Genomic DNA, 21,016 nt, shown 5'->3' on the forward strand with positions numbered 1-21,016 from the left:
AGACACAACGTTTCTACGAAGAATTAAATTCTAATGAAATTAGAGAACAGTATTTGAACAAAATTTTTTATTGACCTGATCCAGTCGACTTTTCAATTTATTCTTTTTTTTTTTCAATTATTAATTTTTGTTCATTTTTTTTTCTTCCTTTTCAAACAAAATTTTTTCGTTCAAATTAAAATTATACTGTAACATATATATGTATGTTAAAATATGTCTCGGTATATTTTATTCCTTTTAGATATCATAAAGTGATACTTTCGAGTAAATTACATGGAAAATCAATTGGAATATGTTTATTTAATGAAAATCTAATTGAAGAAAAAAAACATTACAAGAGTCAAGTTACATGAGATTGTTCAGATTATTTTAATATATCAACTTTGTATCAACTTATTCTTTTTTTTTTCTTTTATTTTCTTTTATCTTTCATCCGATTGAGATGTCGGTCTTTACGATTTCATTTTTGTGATTATCACAATTTTTTTCGTTCCATTCGGTCAGATTGCCATGATGATTTAATTCATGGTTACTACGAATAAGTAAAAGAAGAATATAGAAAATATAAGTGATAGAATAATTTATTTTGCTGTTAACATGTTGGGTTTATTTAAAGTATCCCGTGATAATGTGAAAAAGTTACATATGAATGAAATTTACGAGGCCTTGTTGATTAGCTTTAATTAACCGTCGAATGGCGAATGGCGAATGGCGTCGATAGCGTTTGCGATAGGCGAATGGAGAGATTTAATTTGACCCATATCAAAGAAAGGGTTTGATTTCTTGAATGTAAAGCATTCAGAGAAAGGAAATTTTTTAAATATTATAAAATATTATAAATATATATATATATATAATTAATATATATATATATATATTATAAATATATATATATATGTATATATATATATAAATATTTGTTATCATTTATTACGCAAAAGGTATTTATTATTATCATTATCAAATGTTTATCATATTATACTAAAGACATTTTTTGTACAAAAATTGTTCTATAATGTCGTGCAATTGTAGCTAATAAATATTTTTTTTGCATTTTTCACATCTTAGATCGCGAATATATATATATTGTAACAACGAAAAATACATAATCAGCATAAAAGTTTTGAAGATTCCTTCTGGAATTATTTGTTTTTGCTTGTTTATGGGCCCGATTTTATGCTTCAAATGTTTCTCCTAGAAGTTTGCGTAAATACTATTGTGTCGTTTTCGGAACTGAATTGCTTGCGTATTTTGACGTTGAAGAGGAACACCTGGTCCGCATGATATGTGTTTATTTGTAACATTTAAGTAACAACATCAACGAAAATTGTCGGCTTAAAATCATGCGATATTTGACGGATGATAATTTAAAAAACATCCCACGTAAAATTCTAGATCCCATGAAAAGGTTTCGAATTCCAATCATATTAAACGTGCATAGCTCATTTTTTTGTATACATACTTATAATAAATAATACATATATATATATATATAAATTAATATATACTTATAATAAATAATATATACGAAATATCATATGAAATTATATAAAATATTTATATACATATATATGCATATATGTAAACTTGTAATATATTAAAAAAAAAATATATATATATATATATACATTTGTGTCTATAGACGGAAAAATAAATTGATTTTTTATGCAAGCAAAGAGAAAAAAATCTTTCCATGTTGGTTCACCATAATGGGAAATGTATGGCAATTATAACATTTGGTGTATGATATATTAATATATTAATATCATTTCCAAGAAAAAAAAAAAATTATCAGATTATTTATCTTTGAGGTAAAAGCGTAGATACGCAAGTACGTATCTCCGACGTAGTTTTAAACCGGTAGGTACCCAATAGGGCCCCATCATCCATGGTCTACATATACGCGTTCAATGTTTTTTTCTCTCTCAAACTAGCAAACGGATTCGCGGCAGAAAACGGCGCGAGATTAATGCCCATGACTTGCCATTTGTAAAAGTTCCAAGCCGAAGGCGGCATTTGTCGTTCTCTCTCTCTCTCTCTCTCTCTCTCTCTCTCTCTCTCTCTCTCTCTCTCTCTCTCTTTTTCTCTTGTATTTAGAAACCGGTTAGACCAGATACCGAATATATAAAAGGAAAGACGTTTTAAAGTACTTTCCCGTTAACCAACGTAAAGCGGTGCGTCACATTTACCACTTCTTTTTTTTCTTTTTCTTTATCTTTTTATATTTTTCTTTTTCTTTATCTTTTGATCTTTTTATCTTTTTTCTTTTTCTTCTCCTTTTTTAGTATTTATTTATTTTTTGCTCTCTCTCTCTCTCTCTCTCTCTCTCTCTCTCTCTCTCTCTCTCTCTGTGTGTGTGTGTGTGTGTGTGTGTGTTTGTGTGTATGTGTATGTGTATGTATCTCTTTTTCGCTTACCTATCTCTTCTTTTTCTTTTTCTTTTTTTTTCTCTCCCTCCCTACTCGAATAAGTCGTAATCCAATCACCGTTCACGACCCTTTTGCGACCTGAGCGCTCTCTTACTTTCTAATATATCCCACGTGACCTGTGTCTCATCCAGGACGCGCCATTTTCAAATGTTCGTCGAGGGAACGACGTTTCAAACGTGGTGTTTGGGTAATCGAGAATTAATCGATCTTAATACGACGTTTCATCGTTTGAATAGTATTTCTCTCTCTCTCTCTCTCTCTCTCTGCCTTTCCTCTCCCTCTCCCTCTCTCTATCTGCCTCTCCTCTCCCTCTCCCTCTCCCTCCCTTTCTCTCTCTCTCTCTCTCTCTCTCTCTCTCTCTCTCTCTCTCTTTACGGTTGTGTCGTTTCAATCGAACGAGAAAACGAAAGTGGTTCGACTCTTGAGAAGTTGTTTCGAATAACTTTTTCTTTTCTTTTTGCACTCTCTCTCTTTCTTTCTCTTTCTCCCTCTTTCTCCCTCTTTCTCTGTCCTTCTCTGTCCTTCTCTGTCTTTCTCTGTCTCTTACTTTATCTATTTTTCTCTCTTTTTCAAGTTATATTGATGCAAAAAAAAAGGAAAGAAAAAGAGCAATAAATCACTCCATGAAAAACGATATAAACCTGACCGAGAATAATATCTAAATGCGTTTCTCTAAGATTAAGAATAAAAGTAGCTATTGATAAATAAAACAAAAAAGACAAAATCCACATGCGAGACAAGACACGATTAAAATCTTTCAGAAGATCTAATTCGTCATGAATTCTTATGTCGATCGTAAATTAACGAAATATTTTAATATTCGATGTATCAGAACGATTGTTACTAGCCAAGCGAGAAAGACGTATTTCTATATACTTGAAATGAATTAGGATTATAAAAGTAACTCGTTTGAAGAATGAAAGCGAAAGAAATGGCGAACATTATATTGACGTATCGTGTGTGTGGATCGATCGATCGATCGATCGTATATACAAACATGTTGTCCAATCGCTCTCTTTCTTATCTGACTTATCTCAAAACTAGAACTTCGAGAAATGGTTTTACTCCTATTTCTTTCTTTCTCTTTCCCTTTCTCTCTTTCTCTTTTTCTCTCTTTCTTTCTACGAAACGATATTACGAGCAATGATAGCGACCAAGTACCAATTGCACGCTTCACGCTCGAGCCGTTACATATTTTACACGACACGAGTTGTGCTCCTACTTTCACGTTCAACAAAACGTCTTAGACAACTATTTTTTCGTTTTCTTTTTTCTTTTTTTTTTTTCTTTCCTTTTTTCTTTTTTATTCGATTTAACTAACGACACGATTTGTAATCGTAATATAAATGAATTAACACGAAGCAATACTTTCACACAAAACTGTTATATGCACATGTATGTATATATATATATATATACACAAACACATACATATACACATACAGAGTGTTTCAGTAACAGTGGTACAATAAAGTCAGAAATGATACCTCGTGAAAAAATAATTCGAAAATGTAGGATATAGTTTTTGCGTACGAGTATTCAGTTTTCAAAGAGACAATTTTTAAAACATCTTTTGGAAGAATTTGAAAAAGTAGAAAATAATCGCAATACATTATGTACACAAGTACGTTAAATGATGTGCATAATGATTTTATTTATAGAACATGTGATTATGTATACGGTATCGTGTCGTGGTCGTGGAAAAATTTTGATTTCTGAACTAATGAAATTAATTTTTGAAAAAAAAAAAAGAAAAAAAAACAGAAAGAAAGAAACTAATACATAGTCTCAATGTTATTTGTTAAATCAAATATCGTAATAAGGCTAACTAATACAACAGCACGATATTAACGGCATAATGACAGGAAGCGGATAATGATATTGCTACACGCGTTTGCGTATACATATAATATGTATATACAGTGTTCTCAACGAGAAGTGTCCAATCGGATTATAGTGTTATTTTCGAGAAACGTTAGGATAGATCAGTTTTGTTTTTGAAGGTGATAGGTCCTTATAAATTCAGCCTTGAAAAATTTTTAATGAAAATAGAAATCAAGAATCATTTGAAAGATTTTTTAATTATCTTTACAATGCTGTTTTTTTGCCTTTTTTTTGAATCAATAGTTCTTGAAAAAATGTGTTTTAAAGTTTAAAGTACTATAAAATGTGAATTAAAAGTTTTAAAAATAATTTTTATTTTATTACATGTTCAAAATGTTCACCGTCCATCCTCTTCATGCAATAATACATTAATACAATACTCTCCATGTAATAATATATTAATACAATAATATAATTTTTATGTAGTCTAATGTGCTTTTATTATACTTGTTTTTATCAAAGAAAAGAGTTATTTAGAATAAGATGATTAAAAAATTAAATTTTTGAAGTTTTTCTTTTTCTTTTTTTCTTTTTTTTTCTTTCTTTTTTTCATTTTAACGTTGAAGCTAACTATGGGGCTTCTATTTTTATCATATACGTAGATTTGATTTTTTCGGGAGGGAAAAAACAAACTTATATTTGTTAGTATTTGTAATAATTATGATTATGATCATTATGAAATAGAAAATCTGAAATCCGTCATTTTTATGTAGATTCGATAATAGTTTTATAATTTGTAAATATTTGTAGATAATTGTTAAATATTTATCGATCAACATTATCGATTTAATATACCTTCTGCTTATTTTTCTGTGTTTGTTTTTAAATGTTTTTTTCTTTTTTTTTTCAGATTTTAACAAATTGTACTGGACAAAGATTGACGAAGAAAAGAAGAAGAAAAAAATATATATTAAGAAGATATTTTATCAATTTTTCGTTTTTATCACAACGAGAACTTATCTGTGAGAACGCACGTGACACAGCGTGTTTCTAGAAGAAATCACTTAGAGAAAGCATTGAAGGAGGAAGTCAAAATGAGCGAAAAACGTGGTACGAAAGCTCTCGAGCTCTGGTGCAGACGAATAACCGAGGGTTATCCGGGTGTAAACGTACAGAACATGACCACCTCGTGGCGAGATGGGCTCGCATTTTGCGCCATGATTCATCACTTTCGTCCCGACCTCATGTGAGTACTCACATTCGTGAAAATATAACATTCTCGTATCTCCAGCAAAATTTCTTTCTGCTATCTGATTTTTATCGTAAACATCGTTTCGAGATTTTGCTTAAAAAAAAAAAAGTTAAAGGAAGGTAAAACGTCATTTTGATGAAAAATATGAACCCATAATGAACGAATGCGGTCTGATAAAATTATTTAATGAATTTTTTGTTACAACAATTAATTAATAACTAATTTTGTTATATTTGTTATTGATGGTTTTGTTATTCAAGAAAAAAAAATAAATATATAAAAAGTAAAAACGATATGATTTAGTGAATACCACTTTGATAAAGAATAGATAATATAATTTTACAAATTTATTGAATTAATTATAATAATAACATTGAGTTAATTATAATAATAATTAATATATAATAAAAATTATAATCTATTGTCAATTGAAAATATTAATTGATCATTTATTACAACAATTAACTAGAAATTAGTTCTATCGTATTCGTTATTGATCGACTTGTGATTTAAAAAAAAAAAAGAGTAAAAAACGATATGATTTAGACGCCATTTTGACATAGTATATGAATACGTGATATAATTGACGCGAATTAATTAGAATGTATAATAAAATTCTGATAGATAATAATAATAATAATAATAATAATAATAACAATAATCTATTACTCATAATAATTAAATGAAAATTATTATTATTAATTAATTATCGATAATTTGATAATTCTATATATGAAGAAGGAATAAAAAGATGGTTGTCAAAATTTGTAGAAATGAATTGGTTCAGAGAGGAAGGGGGAAAGAAAATTAGGGTGGGGAGTGGGAATGGATCAAAAACCACAGTAACGAAAATGAAATAATTCCTTATCGGTATAAACTTCGTCGTAAAGTCGTTGATCGCAAATATCCGAAACCCAAACGGATTACATCGAGTCGAACGTAAGTACGATGATTCATCACTTTCGTGCTGACCTCGTACGTTTGTGTTACGATGACCCTGACTACTGTCTTCTTCGTACGGAGGACGGACGAGTCAGCAACCGCGCATGATGTGCAAAATGCAGAACGGCTTCGACCTTTCCTTTATCGAACTAACATATGTATATCTACTATCACTACCACCACCACCATCATCTTTTACGACCTGATAACAGACCTAAAGCTTGTTTTCCAAGGCTATTTTTCCAATGATCTTCTTATGCATCATTCACTTCTATTTTTATGTAAGATAATATCGAGTGAGTGAGTGAGTGAGTAAGGGAGAAGGGGGTTCGGAGGGGGAAGGAAGGAGGGAGGGAGGGAGAGGGGGAGAGAGAGAGAGAGAGAGTATTTATTCCGGGAAATGTCGATCGACGTTCTGATTTCATTGAAAATTCAAGATGGCAATTCGAAACTCAAAATACATTTTTCATGTTTTTACTATTACGGAAAAATTTAGAATAATATCTTGGAATATAATGATATTTATGACAAAAGGATTTTAAAAAAGAGACAATCGATTCTTATTCGAAGTTGTTATCTAATTCGATATACACTTTGCTTATCACATGAAATATAAATATAAATAAATCATGATAATGGTCTATCAATCATTCTTGTATTCTTCCTTATGGGGATGATGAAATAAGAGAAAAAGAGAGAGAGAGAAAGAGGGAAAGAAAGATATATATATACGTATGTATATATATATATACATACGTATACATACATATATACATATACATATATATATATGTATATATAGATAGAGACAGATCGATACAGCCTAGAGCATGACGACTTTAGGGCGCCGCCGGTCAATGACATTCGAACTCTACTTCTTTTATTATTTGCAAGTTACCTTTTTTATTTCCTTTATTCTACTATCTTCTCTCTCTCTCTCTCTCTCTATTTTATTTAAAAAAATTTTTTTCTTTTTATTTTTTTTTTGTTTTGTCTCTTCTTTACAATACCTGTACGTTTATCTATTTATCAAATACACATCTACCAAGGCGTTCATAGTCCAATGAAAAGTTCATAGTTCGTATTATATATAGTCGGGAAATATATAAAACAAAATAAGACAAAAATTGGAAAAGGGGAAAAATAAAAAGTATATACGGCTATCGAGTATAGATTAGAAGCTGGATGAACGAGTTTGAAACGATCTAGAGATTTTTGTTCTTTTTCCTCTTTTTTCTCTTTTTCTTCTTTTTCAACGTTTCGAATCCACTCCCATTACTAAACTCAACTCGTCTTCGTTCAGTATTCATCTCTCTCTCTCTCTCTCTCTTTCAAACGTATGCACGTACATACGTATGCATACAGAGTAAATTCAAGCGGTGGTAGAATTCTATCGAGGAAATTTCAATTTCCTGAATCTAATCGTTAGAAAGCAAACGGATATCCTTCGTATTGCGTGCACGTGCATTCGTCGTTTTTCTGTCCAGATCAAAATTGAAAAGTTCGATTGAAAAAGAGACATTTTTTCCCTGTGGAGTAACCTTTTACCTTAAATTATTTCTATACGCAAAGGTATTATCCATTTATAAGTTGTTACGAAAAAATTACTTGAAAATAATTTATTTCGATGTGAAGAAGATCTAAAACGTTGGAAAGATTTAAGAAGATTAATCGAAATAAAAAAAAGAATAATATGATCGTGACGAACGACAGTGATTTTAAAGTATCAATTTTATTTTATCCCTTGTATTTTTGTTTCTTGTATTGTAGGTTTTTTTTTTTTTTAATTTTTGTTTTGTCCTCTTTAATCAATATAATATTTAATACTCTCCAAGGTAATCGCTAATGTTCGATAATAAAAGAACACAAAAATTAAAGATGATTGTAACGCGATTTTGTAGTATCTATTTTGGTATCAATGTTATTTTATTCCTTGTATTTTTGTTTCTTGTACTGTAGGTTTTTAAAAAATTTTTTTTTTGTCCTCTAATCACTATAATATTTAATACTCTTCATGGTAATCGCTGGTGTTCGATAAAAAAAGAACACAAAAATTAAAGATGATAGTAACGTGATTTTGTTTATTTTTCGATTTATTAACATTTTTTTAATAACAATATTTTCGATAGCAATAGTTTTTCTTTGTTTTTTCTGCAGTAGCATTGAACGGCTTCTTTGGTCTTATCTCTTGTAAAAAAAAATGAGAAAAATTAAATAAATCAAATTATTACAATAACAAAGTAATATAAATAGCAAAAATAAAATTATTACTTACATAGATCAATAAGAGTGAAAACGTTAAACACTTATATATAAAAAAAAAAACAGATATTTTCATAGAAATTTTTACATCCCTCTTTTCTTTACATCCCCATTTTACATCCAACGTCTCAATTTTCTGATCGTTGAAATAAATTATTTTCTTTTCTGTTTTTTTTTTGCTTCTCCATGATCAGTGTTTTGTTTGTTCTTTTTGAGATTCCTTGAAGCTCGATCAATGGAAGACAAAAAATGGGGAGAATAATATTTTTCGATGAAAGAAGGCGGGATGTGGAAAATGGTGGTGGTGGTGGGGGGAGAAGGTTAGGTAGCTCGAATGTAGAAGATTTATTTCTTCTCAATTATTCATGAAGTACGCGAAGGTATTAACAAAAAGAGAGAGAGAGAGAGAGAGAGAGAGAGAGAGAGAGAGAGAGAGAGAGAACGAACTCTTTCGGAATTTTTGAACTACCTTTCAAACATTTATTTCGTAATCTGACAGAGTGCCGGAAACAACCACTGTTGTTTCTTTTTGGCGTCATGTTTATAAAATATAATAATCTTTTTTCTTTTTGTTTGTATTAAACTCGGATTTTTCGGAATTTCAATGGGTTCTGCTGAATTCCGAAAGAATAGAAATCATTCAATATGATCAATCGAATTTATTTATTTCCAAAAATATAAGATCGATCGATCGCGTGTGTATCTCATCATGACGAGAATTAAAAAAAAAACGATTTAAAAAATCCCTTTGGTTGCTGATTGGAAAATCAAATGGGTGGAGCGGGGAAGAGGTGGGGAACGCGTTTGACATACCATGATTGCAATCTGTAACATAAATCTATGACATAGAAGGGCGCGGAACTATGGACTACGCCTTTGACTACATGAGGGCTACATTAGATCACGCTAACGTTAGATCGCATGACTAACGATCTATATTCTCTCTCTCTTTCTGTCTCTCTCTCTCTTTCTCTCTCGCGCGTGCGCGTGCACGTTCCTCCCTGACTATTCGTCGTTAATTATCGTGCTTTTCACAAGACTCTCTGTTCTGTTCTAGGTAATCTACTTAAAAACATACTTTTTCATTCATACATGTTCATGTTTTTGTTTGTGTTTGTATTCACATATAGCCTATTAAAAAATGCAAAATAATATAGATATATAACTATAATACTTATAATAACTATATATGTATATGTATATATATATGTATATATATATATATATAATATAAATATATAATATACATACATATATACATATATAACATGTCTTATACGAAATATAAATATTATTATTTATAGAAAATATATAATATATACAAAACATATGTTTATATTTCTTGCATAATGTATGTCATTGTATAGTATTACACACACACACACACAGTACGGTATTATATATGTCCGTCTGTAAATATTCAAAAAAATATTTTGCAATTGACTGAAGTTACAAGAAATGTTTATTAAGAATATTTTCTACCGCTCTGAGTTTAGCTACAAACTGTATGAAATTTTAGTAAAATTTTCTCCTCCCTTTTTTTTTCTTTTTTTCTTTTCCTTTTTTTTCCTTTTTTTGTTTCTTTCTTTTTGCATATTTACATAGTAGCAATAATTTGCAATCAAAATCGTCTTAACGGAATCTTAATGACCGACTAACAGATTCACACTCCATTTTATACAAATACATTGTTTAGAAATTAAATGGTCGTATATTTTGACGAGTTGAAGGTCAGTGATCCTATTCCACGTAACCGACTTCAAAATATTCCATAATTTGACGATTGTTTATTACAAATCGTAATATGGAAATGTAATTTATTTAATACTTAATATATTGTTTATCTTGTAAATGTATAAATCGTTCGTATATATACTTTATGACGAAGGTTGCTATTTATTATTAGGTCAGTATTATTTTAAATATTTTTCTTTTGTTATTTTAAATAAATGATGATCGGTATATTTATATTGAAAAACGTTTAATATAATAAACGACGTAAACACTGTCCTAAGAATTAATTATTTATGTACACTGATCATTTTTTTTGTGAAATATTTACCAATGATTAATAAAATAAAAAATAAAAAACCGACCGAAATAAATATCAAAGGCCGTTTTTTCGTAAAATGATGACGTAGAATTTATGGTGAATAATTTCGGATGAAAATTATTCGTGAGATACGTTTGACGAAGGTTGTGGGGTTGTCATTAAGGATTTTTTCGAAAAAAAAAGAAAAGAAAGAAAAAAAAGTAAATAAATAAATACAAAAATAATAAAAAAAAATAGGGGGAAATTTATCGGTATCATTTTTCACCCTGGTAAACCTCATTCCGCTTTTTTGTAATCGATCGGGAAACAGAGCATGATGAGAGGAGCCGTGCACCCCTCAATGATCAAGAGAAGCAAACTACGCTCTACGATGTATGTATGTATGCATCCACGAGCACGCTCACGAAATCTCTCGGATCTTTTTTATTTTCCTTTTTCCTTTTTTTTTTTCTTTTTTCTTTTCGTTTTTTTCTACTTTTTTCCTTTGCTGGTTGATTAATGGCCTTTTATTGGAGAACAACAAGAAAATTCATATCGCTAGATTCCATTGTTCTCGGATTATTATCTTTTTTTTTCTGGTTTTTTTCTCTTTTTTTTCTCTCTTTTGACAATATTTCTTAACCTTAATAAAGTGTATTAGAGACTTATGTTTTTTATTATTAATAAAAAGAAAAAGGTACTAATAAAATAAAAAGAGTGTGCGAGGGATTGCAAATAAATTGAAAGGTTTGAATTTTGTTGAATTACCGATTAGTTTTTTTTTCTTTTCTTATTTCTTTTTTTATTTTTTATTTTAAACAAATATATATCATAAACGTATTACGTATCTATCCAACTTGTTTCGGCAATCCCCAACGTAACCTTTAAATTTCACCTCTCAAAAGGAAGGTTCCAGCCTTTTTGTGATGGCATTTTCGATTGGCCAGAAGGGAACACACCTGTTCAGTGTTTCACTTTCACCTGGAAGACTCGTTCGTCGAAGAAATTCTCACGCGATGATTCTCTTTCTTCCTGAATCCCTTTTGCCGAGGAGTTGGTTCTCGATGTATCATTTCTGATGTCTTTATCGCTTGGAGCGATCTCACTTTCGAATTTATCCTTGTCCTTGGTGGTTAAGATTAAAAAAAAAAAAAGAAAAAACAAAAAAAAAAGAATCAAGAAAAAAGGAGAAAAAAAAGAAAAAGATAAAAAAATACACATGCGAAATTCGTACGAACGAAAAGATTTCTTTTCTTATATTTAATTTCAATATCTTGACAATAAAAAAAAATTTTAACTTTCATTTATTTTATCAATATTATTGTTATTAATTAATAAGTGAGTACTTTCGTTAAATAAATGTTCAGTATATTTAATTTTCAGAATAGTTATTTTATTTAATATTTATAATAATACATCAGTACGTAATTTAATTGATCAAGTAAAACTCTGTGTCTGAATAGCGTCTGAAGATTTTTTTTTTTCTTTTATATATATTATATATTTATATAGAAAATTCTTATATATATACATATATACATATATATAATATATATAATATATATATACACACATATATATTGACCATCCGTTTGTATTAATCAGTATAATACTTACCGGTTTATATTATCTACTTTATATTATCTATAAAATATTTACAAATATCGATCCGATAAATAACAATTATAGAAATTCATTATACAAGACGCATAATATAAAGACAAACTCATAGGAAAAAAAAAAGGAAGAAAAGAAAAGAAAAATATAAAAAGAAGCAACGATTAAAATTGTTTTAAAATTAAAATATATTATTGAAAAAATAAAACGATTGTATTAAATGGAATTAACGTTATCGTTTATACTTAATATTGGAGAGTTGAAAAGAAAAATGGCGATCAGAGAAAGAGAGACAAGGAGAGAGGGAGAGAGAGAGAGAGAGAGAGAGAGAGAGAGAGAGAGAGAGAGAGAGAGAGAGAGAGAGAGAAAAGAGCTTTTTGCTCGAGCAATAAACGACAAGAAAAACGATAGAGAGACAGGGCTGGTTGGGGGCGGACAGGATGGAGTGTGGGGCGGAGGGGGTAGGGGTGGGTGTGGCGGCACCGGTCTGCTGGACCTCTGAGTCATCGTCTTTCGTCTTTCGTCCCAGACAAGCACGTTCGGGTCGATTGCCAAGAGTCGAAGAGCCGGTTATGCTTGCTACCCACACATACGTATTACATATAAATACACACACACACACACACACACACATGTAAAGACACACGTATAAACAGATACATGCGTGTATATATAAATGATATACTACGTAAGTCGAGTTTCTCTGTATGTATCTCTATATCAGAGAAATTACTCGTCTCCATCGTCTCTTCTTCAAAGCCATTCACCGGTCCCACGTACGCTACTTGAATGCGATATCCTTCGAGATGTTCCTGATTTGAAGCTTAGCCTTTTGTATTCTTTACATTTTTTTTCCTTTTCTTTTCTTTCTTTCCTTCTTTCTTTCTTTCTTATTTCTTTTGTACGGAAATATGATTAAGAATCTAGTGAGTTTTCATATTAGAAAATAAAAAGAAGAAAAAGGAAAAAAGCGGGGATTATTCTTCGTAGAAAGTTGGTGTTCATTGTGAATGATTCGATTGATAATTAATCAATTAATTGATCAAATGATATTTGTTGTACTTTTAAATATTATAATGCAGAGAATACATTTTTTATTTGTTAAATTCGCATATTTTATATTCTATGTGTGTGTGTGTGTGTGTGTGTGTGTGTGTGTGTGTGTGTGTGTGTGTGTGTGTGTGTGTGTGTGTGTGTGTGTGTGTGTGTGTATGTGTGTGTATGTGTGTGTGTGTGTGTATGTATGTATGTATGTATGTATGTATGTATGTATGTATGTATGTATGTATGTATGTATGTATGTATGTATGTATGTATGTATGTATGTATGTATGTATGTATGTATGTATGTATGTATGTATGTATGTATGTATGTATGTATGTATGTATGTATGTATGTATGTATGTATGTATGTATGTATGTATGTATGTATGTATGTATGTATGTATGTATGTATGTATGTATGTATGTATGTATGTATGTATGTATGTATGTATGTACATATAGAAAGGAAATAATAATATTTATAAGTTAATATAAACCATAATAAACTTTATAATGATATTTAATAATTAATAATAAAAATATAATAGTATATAAACAAGATAATATAATAGTAAATAATAATAAAATGTTATGAATTTTTTTTTTATAATAAAAAAAAAAATAGAATAGCATGTATTAGTCGTTATGTTAATGGAATTATACAAAAGATAAGAGATAGTCGATTGCTTGCTTTTATATAAATATATAATTTTATATAATTAGTGATTAGATTAAGTAAACCTTGTAATGTACAGATATGATTTATCGTTTAAAAAATAAAGCATATATATATATATATATATATAACATTAACGATATTATTTCTTTAATATTTTCTAATGAATTTATACAAATATATAAAATATTAATTACTTTGCAAAATTAAATACAAATGAATATTAATAAGACTAAAAATTACAGAATTATTTCTTGACTCACTTAGTATATTTATATCTCATTGTTATATATATATTTATATATAATACATTATTATCATTATTTTTTATATTTTATATATATATATATATATATATATATATATATATATATATATATATATATACAGACGTCCTTTAAATACATATTATTTATAATATATGAGTCGTTTATTTAGGAAAATAGCTAAAGTCCATTCTTTTTTCTTTTGTTTGTAAATTGTTTAAAAACGGAAATATCAGATAAAATTGTTACTATTATAAACTTTAGCTTAATTTCTTTTCTTTTTTTTCTTTTGAAAAATGGACTTAGACCGCTTTCAGGATAAACGGCTCATATAACGAGTATTATAACGATAAAGAAAAAGGAATAAAGAAAAAAAATAAGATTAGGTACTTTATAAAAAATAAGTAATATGGCCAACATTTTGTGATTCTCGAAAGGTCAGCTTTAGTTTCAATATCGTCGGAAAGCAGTTTTGGTATGACAAGTACGCGCTTTGCGTCGGAATTCGAGCATAATCGTCGATCTCTCTGCGTTTTCATCGTTTCCATATGGAGTAGTAGAAAAAGGGATGATTTGATGGTGTAGGTGGGATAAGAGGGGGAGAGGGTTTAGAAGGATCATAAAAACGGTCGGAAAAATTTTTGATAGGAAGATGCGACCGTGTAGTGTAGAAGTGAGGTCAAGTGCCAATGTCGAATGTCCTGACGACTTTCGACCTAGAATTTCATGCTCGTTGCTCGGAATGGGCGAGTAATAAGCCACCGGTAGCGCGTGTATACATACATACATACATACATACATGTTTACATGCATACATGCATATATACATACTTACATGCATACATACATATATCGATTTACTTAAAATAGAAATGTTTTTTAGTTATGTGAATAGCAAAGACAAAAGAAAAGAAAAAAGAAAGAAAAATAGATTTGGTTATACGTACGAATTCATCTATTTTTAGTCTTTTTTCCTTTTTTAATTTAATTTAACTTAATTTAATTTAACTTAATTTAATTTAATTTAATTTAACTTAATTTAAATTTTGTATTTTTTTCTTTTTTAGTATTTGTTATTTCGAACCTTTTAATTAAATCATTAATTAATTATCGATTAACGTATTCGGAACGTCGAATTCTAATTTTATCAAACCTCATTTTTCAACACTTCGGTGGAACAGTAAATCAATAATCGATATATCCACTCGTGTTCTTCAAATTCCATCCACGAATTTGACAAATCATATATTCGTCGCTTTGTGCAATCTAGAACCTCGCCCCTATACGAGAGAGAGAGAGAGAGAGAGAGAGAGAGAGACCGATCGATATGATTCTACGAACAAGCTACTACCGCATTGATTTCTATGCATCTTTCAGTAATGCTAAGGCTCGTTTTTTTTTATTATAACCCTTGTCCGAGCAGTTTCTTTTTGCGGTAGTAGTTACGTAGAAAATAAATCGAAGAATAATGTTATCGTTTTACTCTTCTCTCTCTCTCTCTCTCTCTCTCTCTCTCTCTCTCTCTCTCTCTCTCTCTCTCTCTCTCTCTCTCTCTCTCTCTCTCTCTCTTACATACACACACAACACATTCCTTTTTTTTTTTTTCTTTTTTCTTTTCTTCTTTTCCCTTTTCCTGCTTCTTTTTCTTCACGATAAAATATGCACGTTTTCTCGAAAAATCCTGAAACCGATAAAATGTCATTTCGCGTTGATATAACGTTTCCATTTAATCTCCTTTTATTAACGATTTTCACACTACTCCATGCCGATATTACGTTCGAATATTAGCCGATCTTTTCGTTGACAATGTAAACTAAGATTAGCATTTGGTCGAACCTTGTAGTTATTATTACTTTGGTACGATTGCTTGTGGAGGTATATTTTTGATTAAAAAAAAAAAAAAAAAAAAAAAAAAAGAAAAAAAAGACAGGAACGTCGTTTCAAAACATTATTGATCAAGGAAAATTTTGTGATGATATATTCTTTTATGATAATAATGTAGTAATGTAGTTATCAATAAGACAGAAAGATATATATATTATTATATATATTATATATATTATAATATATATTAACAGTAATTGTAATAATATAATATATGAGATAACTATAATAATATTAATATTAATAGTAATAATGATAATAATATCATTAATAAAGAAAAAAAAACGAAGTTATGATAATATTATTTAATAACAATCTTAGATAGTATATGAGATGCCAATAATAATAAATAATAATAATTAATAATAATAATAATAATAATAATAATAATAATAATAATAATAATAATAGTAATAATAATAATAATAATAATAATAATAATAATAATAATTGAACATTGTGAAAAATTACTTGTTGAAGGCTCCGTGAAAAACTCATTTGCACGACGACGTCGACGGCGTTAACGTTGTTAATGAATTTAACCTTGATCTCAATCTCCTTTTCTTTTTTTTTTCTTCTTTTTTCTTTTTTTCCTCTCTTTTTTTTTCTCCTTTCTTAACCTTTCGTCTTTATTTCGCAGCGATTTCAACAGCCTTAACAAGGACGACGTCTATGGGAACAACGAGCTGGCATTCAGAATCGCCGAGCAGCATTTAGGAATACCCGCTCTTTTGGATGCCGAAGACATGGCTTCCTGTTCCGTGCCTGATCGATTATCGATTCTAACCTATCTCTCACAATTCTATCAAACCTTCAAAGGTAAGACTTATATGCGATGTCTAACAATTAGAAGAAAAAAGAAAAACAAATAGAAAATCAATTTTAAAAAAGTTATTCTACGAATTGCTTGAGAATATTTAGAGTTAATAGAAAAATTAATTTTATGTTAATCCTTTGTAACGACGTCATATAACCTCTTGCATAATCAATATATATATAGATATATATATATATATATATATATATATATATATATATATATATTTTAAATATTATTAAAAATATATTTTAAATCTTATTTCATTTTATCGCTATAAAATTATTTTTTAATACATATACGAAGTTTATTATACATTATCGAAGTTTATAGGGGGTTAATAATAATAATAAAAATAATAGTAATAATAATAATAATAATAATAATAATAATAATAATAATAATAATAATAATAATATAATTAAAGAAAAAAATAAAAAAGAAAAAGATGAAGTAAATATTACAAAGAAATATGCATGCCGATCAATCGATAATTCGTTAAAGAACTCTCGACGTTTTATTGGAATCCTGAGACAGTGGTGTAGTATTCATTGTTCATGCATGTAAATTATTAATCAATTTATCCAATGGAAGTAAATAGCTCCGTCGACATCAAACTCATAAATTTTTGTAATTTTTTTAGTATAACTTGAATTAGATCTTGTTTTGATTTTTGTTCTTCTTATTCTTCTTCTTATTATTATTATTATTTATTTTTTATTTTTATATTTATATACATATATGTTTATATTTTATATTTATATATATATATTTATATGTATATATATAATATTAATTATTGTTTCAATATTTTTCTTTTGATCTTTTTTTTTTTTTTTACATATACACACGTTTTACATATCCCAATAATAACTAATTTATTAGTGACATTTATCTTTTCAGTTGACTTTAAAACTAATAACGAAACTTTTCCTTACGTATAGACGGAAGAAATATGGACGAACTTTCGAGTGTAAACGAATCAAATATGAAGAAGAGAGAATACAGAAAATAGAAAGTAGAAGGAGAAACGAGATGGAAAATTCGAAGTTTATTTCAGAAATACAACTGGTGTTGCTCATGACTGTTCCGCTTTTGAATTTATCTTCTTAGTTTTACATTTGAAAATTGTTTCTATTATCTCTTTCTCTCATTCTCTCATTCTCTCATTCTTTTTCTCTTTTTCTTTCTCTTTCTCTTTCTCTGCCAACAAAATTATTATATTATGTTCGCTATAGTGTAAACAAAAGATAGTTAGAAACAAGTTTGTATAGTCAGCATCACCCCATAGCACTTGTTAATATTATTTTCCTAATGTAGAAGTTCAGAATTACTAATAGCGAATCAAAGTTTCTCTTTTGCGTATTTGTTCGACCAATCGTATCGTTGCTATTTTCCCTGACTTACGTCATTGATTAATTGCAACAATAGAAGAAATACAATTGTAGAAAAAATATGCTAAACGTATGTGATATCGATTAATTCAATTTAATTCATTATTAATCATATTTGTCAGTTTAAAGAAAAAAGATTTGCTGATAATTTTCATATCATTTAATTTGATCTTTATGACATATTTTGAAAGTCGTTGATCTATACATTAGCATTAGATAGATATTAACTTAATCAACAATTAGTATAACAAATAGAAGTAATAAAAGAAAAAAGAAAAAGAACAAACTTATCGAGGAATTTAATTAATTTAATTATTAATTAAATTTATCGATTTAAAAAAAGAGAAAAAAGTAATTTGTTGAAAAATTTCATAACATTTAATTTAATCTTTCTGACATATTTCGAAAATTGTTGATTGATCCATTGCATAGATGGATACTTAATTGAAAATTAAAATTAATATTCCTAGTATAGCGAATAGAAATAAAAAAAAAAAAAAGAATTTAAAGTAAGAGAAAAAAAAATTCATAACATTTAATTGGATCATATTTCGAAAGTCGTTAATTCATGCATGGCATGGATGGATACTCGATTCCAAAATTAGTATTAGTAATTCTTAGTATAGCAAATAAAAGGAAAAGAAAGGAATACAAACAATAAACTTATGATATCGAGGAATGTAATTAATTTAATTATTAATTAAATTTATCAATTTAAAGAAAGAGAAAAAAAGAAATGTTATTGAAAAATTTTATGTAACTTAATTTGATCTTTCTAATATATTTTCGAAAATCGTTAATCCATGAATAAAATAGATAGATACTTGAACGAAAATGAAAATTATTAACCGTAGTAGAGTAATTTCTTGCACGTATGCGTATTGCCTTGAGAGCGAGAAATCGAGTTGTCTATCCGTCACGTACAATTTTAGTGGTAGGCCATTCGTGGTTGGTGGTGTTGCGCTACGTTCAATCGACGGACGTGACGTTTGAAACGTCGCATTGAGTTAACGTCTTGTCGTGACTAAATAGGCCAAATAGGTTGCAGCGTTTCAGGAGAGAAGATGGTACGTCGTGCAACGTGCACTATCCATCTTTGATTATACAGGATGCTTAACCTAATTTCATTGACAATATAATAGCCACTTCGTTTATAATACATCGTTGTTTTTGATTATACCAAAAGAAAAAAAGAAAAAGAAAAAAATAGGAAAAGAGAAATGTCAAAGAAAAATATTAATTGATTGATTTAAAGAGGACGATATTTTTATTGAGATATAATTTTTTTTTTCGATTTTCGTTTTATTTTTCGAGACTTCATCCATCGGCGTTCCTTTGTTTTATTTGATCGATATTTTTATTATCATAGCATTTTGTAGCTTGTAAAAGTAGGAATTTAATGATATTCATTTTTTCCTCAGGTTTTTCTTTTTCATTAATTTCGATACAGTTCGATTACGATATATTTTTGGATACGTTTAAAGAATATTTTTTTTTTTTTTTTTTTTTTTTTTTTTTTTTTTTTTTTTTTTTTTTAGATAAATAAGATTAAATATATCGTCTTAGTTCTCGAATTCAAAATGTGTTAAAGTTAATTGGAATTATTCCAAATATCTCTTTTAATATAATAATACCGCGATAAATATAATAAACGACATTCTTTCTTATTCAAGGTCATTCGAGAAAATACGAATTCATATTAGTAAATTTTTTTTTATGTATATACAACAACAATGTGATAATAAAAATATGTCCACTCATCGATAATCTTGAAATTTCAAAAATATTTTGTTATTAATCAATACATCGCTGGATTTCTATAAAACAATTTCTTTCATTAATATTTTTTCGTATCATATTTAAAGTATGACCTTGTATAATGGAGAGAGAAAAAAGAAACTAAGAGAAAAGATTGTTTTAATATTAAATATATTAAAGGATCGAAAAAACGTGAGCTAGAAAATATTTCGTAAAAATTCGTTTCAAAAAGAAATTTTGCGTATTCAAACATAGATTTAGAATTTGATAACGCAGTCTTTGAATATTTTCTATTAGAAAATTAATTGTTAGAGATTAAGTATAAGTTACATTATAAGTATATGGTATAGTTAATATTAGTACAAATTATACGTAAAAGTTTTTTGTTATATGATATTAATTTCTTCTTTTTTTTTCTTTCTGTTTTAAACAAAACAAAATTAGTTTGCAGAGAATTAACGTAACAAAATTTTTCTTTATTAAAAATTTTCGATCATCGAACCGATCATATTCAACAATCGTATGCCATACGTTTATTCTTATTTTAATTAACTTTTTCGTACGAATTACAGTATATCATAATAAATTTCATTAACGTTAGAAATGTTCGTTTATTCAAAATCATAATCTACGTTTATTATTATCAATTCTTTTTTTAATTTCAATTTAATTTAATTTAATTTATTTTTTCATACAAATGACAATATGCATAGAATGATAAAGTTCTTCATCGTTAGAAATTTACAACTAGTCGAGTCGAGAATATGCAAAGTCATAATCTATGTTTATTATTATTATTATTATTTTTATTATTATTA

At 28.2% G+C, this 21,016-nt stretch overlaps 1 protein-coding gene across 4 annotated transcripts in view; it reads left to right on the plus strand.

Annotated features, from left to right (window-relative positions):
* LOC124428068 (MICAL-like protein 1) overlaps window positions 1-21,016 on the plus strand; it is a 59,900-nt gene that overhangs the window by 23,139 nt on the left and 15,745 nt on the right. For 3 of the 4 annotated variants that reach the window (XM_046971669.1, XM_046971670.1, XM_046971671.1), the window contains 2 exons: window positions 5,164-5,499; window positions 16,870-17,048. In XM_046971669.1, the coding sequence (XP_046827625.1) occupies window positions 5,348-5,499; window positions 16,870-17,048 (331 nt within the window). In that variant the 5' untranslated portion in view covers window positions 5,164-5,347. Of the gene's footprint in view, window positions 1-5,163; window positions 5,500-16,869; window positions 17,049-21,016 lie in introns of those variants that run through there. The other variant, XM_046971672.1, reaches the window with a different exon arrangement.

The sequence above is a fragment of the Vespa crabro genome, chromosome 11 (genome assembly GCF_910589235.1).
Source record: "Vespa crabro chromosome 11, iyVesCrab1.2, whole genome shotgun sequence".
Lineage (NCBI taxonomy): Eukaryota > Metazoa > Arthropoda > Insecta > Hymenoptera > Vespidae > Vespa > Vespa crabro.